Here is a 9,063-nt window from a genome sequence, read left to right on the forward strand (position 1 = left end):
CCTTCACGAGGACGTCGCGGGCTGTTCCCCGCCTAAGTTTTGTGAACGATATTAAAGCTTTACTGCGTCTACATTGCGGTTATGTTAATTATGTACGGGTCTAGACGAGACGGTAAACTGCTTCGTTTTCAAGATATAGCTGTAGTACATATATTGCCGGCCTGTAGATGGCCACCCAAAAATAAAGAAAAAGCTTATTCTAAGGCAATATGAAAGCATTTTATAAATTATACTATTGGTATTTCACACAGGTGTTGCCAAATAACTAATTATCTCAGATGCGCATATGACATAGTCTATCTAGGTCATATCAATTTAATCAGCAGAGGTTGCAGAGCAGTGATGCTTCTCACTCTGCACACACTGATTTACCAGCTAAAGTTGATGCCTACTTTAAAATCATAATATGACAAACCTTGGATTAATTCTTCTGAAAACGAGCAGCACGCACAAAGTAAGTGATTCACACATTCAGAGAGAGAGAGAGAGAGAGAGAGCGCGGGTGCGCTCTCTCTCTCTCTCTCTCAGATGATCATACAGCTCACAACGAGGAGCGGCATGGTACATTGTGAATTTATGAGTTTGACTTTGGAGATTGAATATATATTCGCTGGTGCGCAACACCTCTGAATGTCAGATAATTGCTCGTTTATAGATTGATTACACCTGCTGGCAGTGGCAGCACAGCTAATCATTGCACATAGGCTATAGCCTACAAAAGTATAAAAAAAGAGCAATTGGAAACAGTGAAAACAGGCCGTTTATAGAGGAATATGGACAGTAAACAATGTGTTTATCCTACCTGTGGTCTCTCAATGCAAAGCCGTTTTGAAGTTACACAAAGAATGTTTAATTTCCACCCAAGAAGAGAAGCACTTTGATGAGGTCCATGCATGCTTTGCACTGTGCACTGCGCAGTCAGACCTGCCTGAGAGGAACGTGCGGTGGCTGTGCTGCCTATCTTGTATAGCCTATATACTAATCTATTCTACACTACACCATTTAATAGTAACAATAATGTAGAAGATCCGTTTTTTTTCTTGTCTTTCCGGATTGGTAATCACCATAATTTATATCTGTTCTCCAAAAATAGCTCCTCTACAAGCTCGTGCATGCGGGCTGCAGATCGGCTATTTTTGGAGAAGAGATTTATAGACATTATGTGCAAATATAAAATAGCTGTGATACTTATATGTAAGTGGTTATGGTGAAATAAACCATTAACACTAGTTAGTTTGGAGGGGGCGAGGGGACTATGACATCACCGTTTCAGCAAATTAGGCGGCATTCGCTGTACACACGGAGACGTGAAAGTCGCGTCTCCAAACTTTCCCACTCTGGAAGGTAGTTTCAAAATTAGCCGTTAAAGTCCCCCAAAACGCCGTCTCCGTGTGACAAAAAGGGCAGATCGGCTAATTACTTGCCCGAGAAACACCGAAATCGTCCTCGTGAGTACAGGCCCTAAGACACACGCAAGACACACTTGTGTCCTGTGTCTTCTGTTTGTTATGGCCGCCTCAATGCATTTCCAATGTGGGAGTCACATGGTTTGAAGACACAACCTTGTTGCATGTGACTCCCATTTGTAATGCATCGAGGCGGCCATGACACACAGAACACACAGGACACAAGTGTGTCTTAGGTGTGAGTGAGGCCTTACTCTTACAACAACACTGCAGCCAGACCGCACGGCCAGCGAGAGGCAGCCAACTACTGCCCGCTCTGCGGAGCTCACCTTCCGGACACAAGCATTTGGAAATTGGATTGTGTGTGTGTGTGTGTGTGTGTGTTAGCTTGGCTAATAAGCCAGACCGAATCAGCCTGCCGGCGGATTACGGTCAAAAATATTTGAAAACTCAAAAAAAAGGGGTATTTATTAAATATAGTAGACTAGTATATAATTTAAATGTTCAAATTGATTAACAGACTTGTTTGCACAGCAGGAGTCAAACTTCATACATTTTTCCTTAACTTAAGTTAAGCATGAGTTATTTTACATATCAGGATTCACGTTTTGGAGAGTCGTGCTAAGGCCATTTTGTCTTTACCTTCTACAAATAGTATTATATTGTTATTCTTGACACAACTGGGTCTCCAGTTATTAAAGTCCTTATTCACTACATTTCAGAGTGGTGTGTGGAGTCCAGACTGCAGGTGAAGATGAACTCTCCAGACTCAGCCAGGGACGTTTCTATTAAACGGGAACCTGAAGACATTTCTATTAAACAGGAGGAACCTGAAGACCATCCACACCTCAGTAAGTTTCATGTGCTCTTCCTTTCTTTAATATTTTCTGTTCTGTAAGGCTGCCGCAATGTCTTATTTTCACTATACAATAACAATGGCAAAATATAGCTGCAAGCAGCAATAACAGGACCAATTGCAAGCAATAAGAAAGAAAAAAAAACTAGAAAATAAATCGCTGCAAGCAGCGATAAGGCATGGCCAAGCAGGAAGGCAATAAGAATAATATGCACAATAAGCCATAGAAACATGGAAGACTAAACTTGAGAAAAAGAAGACCATGGAATTGTGACAGGGTCGTTTTTTTCATAGTGGGGGGGCAGGGTTCTTGAAGACTCATACACTGGGTTGGCGGTGCCCGGATTTGAACCTATGACGGAAAGACATGGCCACTTTTACTCTGAAGCCCCTGAAGTTGAGAGAAAGAAGACCATACAATTAACACATGAGCATTTTAAATAGCTGACTCTAACCTCAGTAAAACTATACCTAAACCTAACCTTAACCCTGACCTCAGGAAAACTGTGTTAAACCTAACCTTAACCTAAAAATACCCCCAACAAAGTATATTATACAGAGAAGGTGGGGTCCTGACTCCTGAGAGGATTCCCACCCTGTAGAATTGACTTTCAACAACACAAAACGGCCTTTGTTTCGGTGAGCGAGTAGCAAAGTAGTTTTGTTTATTTTTACTAAAGTCAGGAGCCCACGCATGGCATGTGCAGCAGAGGAACGCCTGATGGCAGGGCATTAGAGACAACTCGCTAACACTGGTCAGGTACCCATCTGGTCGAGCAGCCCTGGAAGTGCGCCTCGCTTATTGTGCATATTGAGTATTTTTCGTATTGCTGCAGCTGCATTCCTTCGCCCCCTCTTTTTTTTTCTTGAATTTTTATCCCACGATTTTGTAACCCATTTTTCACCCCTGTGTCAATTATCTAATGTGATCCTGGCCTCTACACACCCTCCGCCAACCTGGTCCCCATATATGGGGGACATGAAGCGAGCAATGGACTTGAACTCATGCTTCCTTCATGCCGGAGTGTCCAAGTTGCTCCTTTACACCTGACAGGGAGGAGTTTCCCTGGTTGGACGTAGCGCGTGGAAGGAACACGTTATTCCAACCAGTTCCTTCGCCCCTCTTATCGCCTGTGTGATTGCTCTACTTTAGAAAGGACATACTATAATGCACAAACATTAAGACAAACCATGTTCTACATGTCTTTGCTTATGCCCAAATGTACTTACAAATCAGAGCTCACGTGTGAAGTATCATCTTTTAATATTGTTTCATAATTTCATGATTCAAATAGATTATTGGTAATATTAATGTTTTGGGTAAAGCAACTAAATATGTGATTTCAAACTACTTGCTAAAACTTTCAGAACGTCAGCTTTCAGAAACGCCTGTAACAACATAATTAGTAACCTGTAGTGTAGTAATCTTATCTTAGGTATAGCTTGTTTTTTTTTATGGAACATGGAAGAATGGATTTACATTATAGGATTCCAGTGTTGACCATCATGTTATTCTTCTCCTCCTAGACATCCTGCACGTGGTTGTGTGTAAAGAGGAGGATTCTATTAAACAGGAGAGGAGCCCCAGTCTGCTCCAGGAGGAACCAGAGCCTCCACACATTAAAGATGAACAGGAAGAGCTACTTCAAAGACCAGAGGAGCCCGATGGGTCAATTTTGACATTAGTGAAAAGTGAACATGATGATGATGATGATGAAGATATCTCTTCACACTTTTCTGAAGTCGAAGTTAAACTTGAATCTGACACTGAAGTCACTGAAGACAGTGATGATTGGGAGGAGGAGACTAGTGGAGGTTAGGGCATTCACTTCTAGTCATTTTTACTAGTTGACTAGTTGCCTAGTTTACTAGTCGACTAGTCGACTAGTTGTTAAACCACCTTTTATGTTTAAAAAAAAAAACGTTTTTTGTTTTTTTCGTTTTTTTTTGGGAAATAAATATTTGTACATTAAAAAACTGTGTACATTGGTGACTATAACTATAATCTACCTGATATTGAGGCCTACAAAATCGGTAAAAAAAAGAAGAAAAAACTAGTCGACTAGTACCAGCAAGGTCGACTAGTGGATTTACTAGTCGACTAGTAAACTAGTCGACTAGTTGCTTAATACCCTAGTGGAGGTTAGTCATTGAAAATCACACTCGTGTAAAGTGAGGGGCAACTAATTTCTTTAAACAAACATTGTACTCTAAACAAACATTAAAAGTCCATACACCGCTGCCACATGACGTCACGTGGGCGTCTGTTTTTTTTACGTCATTAAAAGTCCATAGACTTGGCTGCCATATGACGTAATTTCCGAAAGTCAGACATTGGAGGAGCTAGCGCCCCTCGAATACTACATGCGTGGGTAAAACTGTGAGTTGGCATAATGACTAAATTGTAGGGTGAATATAAAGATGAATAATTAAATAAATTGATTAACGGAGATGATGGAGGCTTTTCAAGTTGTTTCTATACTGACCGTTTATAACCCTCTCTCTGTCTCTCAGGAGTGATGTCCCAGTCGTCCCAGACTCAGTTCTTCTCCTGCTCCGAGTGTTCATACTCCTTCACGTCTCAGGACTTCTTATATAAACACATCAAGAGGAGCCACAACGACCTCTACTGCCAAATGCTGAGGAGCAACGGACAGCAGATCACCACCTCGGCAGCCGCCAGTCGGCAAATCATTGACTCCGTAACCAGCCGGCAACGAAAAGCAGACACGGACCAACCGACATCATCCTCCGGTCACGAACAGGAACAGTCCACGCACGCTTCAGCCGAACTGGGGGAAGCACCGCCGCCGACGCCGACATTCCCCGGCAAGAAACCCCACGTCTGCAATTTTTGCGAGAAGGGCTTCGGCAAGTCGGACAGCCTGACGAGACACCAGCGCGTCCACACCGGAGAAAAACCCTTCCGGTGCGAGCGCTGCGACAAGGGCTTCAGTCAGGCGGCGCAGCTCAAGACGCACCGCCAGCGCTTCCACACGGGAGAGAGGAAACCGTTCCGGTGCGCGCGCTGCGACAAGGGCTTCAGCGTGCTGAGTCATCTGAAGGTAGGGGGCGCGCTGCGACAAGGGCTTCAGCGTGCTGAGTCATCTGAAGGTAGGGGGCGCGCTGCGACAAGGGCTTCAGCGTGCTGAGTCATCTGAAGGTAGGGGGCGCGCTGCGACAAGGGCTTCAGCGTGCTGAGTCATCTGAAGGTAGGGGGCGCGCTGCGACAAGGGCTTCAGCGTGCCGAGTCATCTGAAGGTAGGGGGCGTGCTGGGACAAGGGCTTCAGCGTGCCGAGTCATCTGAAGGTAGGGGGCGCGCTGCGACAAGGGCTTCAGCGTGCCGAGTCATCTGAAGGTAGGGGGCGCGCTGCGACAAGGGCTTCAGCGCGCTGAGTCATCTGAAGGTAGGGGGCGTGCTGCGACAAGGGCTTCAGCGCGCTGAGTCATCTGAAGGTAGGGGGCGCGCTGCGACAAGGGCTTCAGCGCGCTGAGTCATCTGAAGGTAGGGGGCGCGCTGCGACAAGGGCTTCAGCGCGCTGAGTCATCTGAAGGTAGGGGGCGCGCTGCGACAAGGGCTTCAGCGTGCTGAGTCATCTGAAGGTAGGGGGCGCGCTGCGACAAGGGCTTCAGCGCGCTGAGTCATCTGAAGGTAGGGGAGCTGCGACAAGGGCTTCAGCGTGCCGAGTCATCTGAAGGTAGGGGAGCTGCGACAAGGGCTTCAGCGTGCTGAGTCATCTGAAGGTAGGGGGCGCCCTGCGACAAGGGCTTCAGCGTGTTGAGTCATCTGAAGGTAGGGGGAGTGCTGCGACAAGGGCTTCAGCGTGCTGAGTCATCTGAAGGTAGGGGGCGCGCTGCGACAAGGGCTTCAGCGTGCTGAGTCATCTGAAGGTAGGGGCGCGCTGCGACAAGGGCTTCAGCGTGCTGAGTCATCTGAAGGTAGGGGGCGCGCTGCGACAAGGGCTTCAGCGTGCTGAGTCATCTGAAGGTAGGGGCGCGCTGCGACAAGGGCTTCAGCGTGCTGAGTCATCTGAAGGTAGGGGGCGCTGCGACAAGGGCTTCAGCGTGCTGAGTCATCTGAAGGTAGGGCGATATGGTGATGAATATCGTATCGTGATCAAAATGTCTCCACAATATGCCTTTTCAGAGATATCGTATATATAGTGATATAGCGCATTCTATGATTTGCAGTTCTATACCTTAAGCTGACACAACATCCGGTCACGGTGTTTTGCATCTTCAAAATAAGGGTTGAGCGGCGCGATATCCTGGCATGTCATTAATTAATCCTGGCGGGGAAACGGTTAAGTAAGTTGAACAATAACCCCTAAAAAAACTAATATATCCTGATATTATATGATATTATATATATTATCGTCCCACCCCCTATCCGAAGGACCACCAGCGCGTGCACACCGGGGAGAAACCCTTCCACTGCAAATACTGCGACGAGAGCTTCGCCTGGTCGGCCACGCTGAAGAGACACCAGCAGTACGTCCACACGGGCGCCGACAACCCCGACCCCTTCCGGTGCGAGCGCTGCGAGAAGAGCTTCACCACGGCCTCCTCTCTGAAGAGACACCGCGCCGTCCACGCCGGAGAGGGGCTGTACCGCTGCGAGGACTGTGACAGGACCTTCAGTAAGTTGGGTTCTCTGAAAACGCACCGGCGCATCCACTTCTTCCAGGGAAAGAAACGCTCCACCGTGGATTAGCGCCCCCTGGGGGAGGATCACACTGGACGGTCGGGTATTATTTTGGCATAGGAGGGAGGTGGTTGGGATGTAAGATATTATGGATGTTGTTAAAGATGGAGTGCCACAAATTCTTTCCACCCTAAAACATGATCATCAGGTATTAGGTGGCACAGGCACCTGAAAGCCAGCTCTGACAGTTGGACGGGGGCATATTAACGTGAACACACAACTTCACAATCACAGTACACTGTGGAGGATTTTTGGATCGCATCGCAGGAGGCATACTATGTTGCGTGCGTGCGTGCGTGCGTGCGTGCGTGTGTGTGTGTGTTGTATAAAATCATGCTTTTATGTGGACACGCCCACCAGTTCATTAAGTATGCCTGGTTTGCCTTATGGATGGTGATCCACCTGAACTGAAGCCGCACCCACAGCTGTAGTTGTATGATAAAGGGGGAAGGGTTAGGGGAGGGGCTGATGGTGTGATGTCACTATATTACTGTTTATTTCATTGGCCCGTTTGACTGTCAAGGGTTCAGCCTCCAGGAAGAAACCCTAAATACAAAGTTAAAACACCATTGCACATAAAACGACTCCAGGGTGTCTAATGAAGTACTGTCACCTCATAGACACATGAAAAACTGGAAAAATACAAAAATTGTGGGACTCCATCTTTAATGTTGGAGTGCTTGGGGACTTACCAAAGTTGTATTGCCATGTACCGTATGTACCTCCTTGGTCAAGGGCACTGGCCAGGAGTATGTACTTGTCTTGTATCAGGTCCACAAATTACTGTGCTAACAACAATGACAATAGTAATAATAGAAATAAAAACCAAGATGAGAATACGTTATTTTTCATTGACTGTTCTTTTTTCCTCTCTTCTCCATGTATGTCGTTGCCGTTGGATAGGATTTTGTCCACAATTCCATGCTATATTAAAGCAATAAGCCACAAGAGGTCTCAGGTTACCGTGGATTTTACAATGGCTGGTGTAGGCGGAGGGTCTATCAGCCATTGTAAAATCCACGGTAAACTGGGACCTCACGTGGCTTATTGCTTTTCTAAAACGGTTACAAACATATAGCAATATAAAACTATTACATTCACAAAAGTAGCTACGCTTTGCGAGTGACACTTCCTTGTTTTGTTCGGCAAGTAGTCTATGTGATTGGGAGAATAGCGATTGATGTCTTTACGGGGCCGCCTGGAGCCAGACATTCACAGTCATATGAGTGCGGGCGGTGCTTACACGCCCGCACGGCCAGCGTGTGTAAGGCAATCAAGTGCTCCCCCTCCCCAATTCAGCTACAGAGCCGCGGGATCAGCTGGGAATGATATAAAGTGATTGAAGGTGTGGATTATCGGTGAGATTTTTACAACGGTCACGTGACGGTAACCAGCCAATCAGAATCAAGTATTGGGACTAACCGTTTTAGAATGATGTCTCTCCTACCGGTACCAACCATTAGGAGAGACAACAGGCAAACGTTGATCAAAAATAACAATTATTCTACAGTCACTAATTGTGTAGACTTCTTGTAAATTAAGTAATGCGTGAAACCAAATTTGGTTTCATTTCATGCTCTCAAGAGTTAAATATCTAATAAGGGTCCCTTTGGTTATCAACTTACCATAACTTTAGCTGGGGACCACCTGGAACCCCCTCAAGGACCACTGGCGGTCCCCGGACCACTGCTTTAACCCATTAAGACCTGTATATACCCCCCATCTCAAAATATTTTTGTTTCAGGGACGCCCTGAAGCGAAGACCTGAATTAAAATATTTTGCTTTAAAAGATAGCCTATAATAATCAAATATTCGCACCAACTTCAATGATTTCTAAAAAAAAAATAGCAGATCTACAAACTTCTGCTACCTTTGAATAGCCAAAGTATGAAATAATTCATCTGTTCATCTCTATACTCGCTCTACCTCGTTCTTTTAAAGTTGTCCATCTCAATAGTCGCTCTACCTCGTCCTTTACTCCGGTAAGTCAACAATAGAATGCCGGATTCCTTTTTTTTTTTATATCTTTTTTTATCCCACGATTTTGTAACCCATTTTTCACCCCTGTGTCAATTATGTAATGTGATCCTCCTG

At 45.7% G+C, this 9,063-nt stretch overlaps 1 protein-coding gene across 1 annotated transcript in view; it reads left to right on the forward strand.

Annotated features, from left to right (window-relative positions):
* Positions 1-7,794, forward strand: part of LOC306928564 (uncharacterized protein) — a 9,122-nt gene extending 1,328 nt beyond the window's left edge. The window contains exons 2-5 of the mRNA XM_079508796.1: positions 2,129-2,257; positions 3,790-4,077; positions 4,777-5,327; positions 6,660-7,794. Of these exons, the coding sequence (XP_079364922.1) occupies positions 2,161-2,257; positions 3,790-4,077; positions 4,777-5,327; positions 6,660-6,977 (1,254 nt within the window). The 5' untranslated portion in view covers positions 2,129-2,160 and the 3' untranslated portion in view covers positions 6,978-7,794. The remainder of the gene's footprint in view (positions 1-2,128; positions 2,258-3,789; positions 4,078-4,776; positions 5,328-6,659) is intronic.
* Positions 7,795-9,063: the final 1,269 nt, after the last annotated feature.

The sequence above is a fragment of the Electrona antarctica genome (genome assembly GCF_951216825.1).
Source record: "Electrona antarctica genome assembly, chromosome: 8".
Lineage (NCBI taxonomy): Eukaryota > Metazoa > Chordata > Actinopteri > Myctophiformes > Myctophidae > Electrona > Electrona antarctica.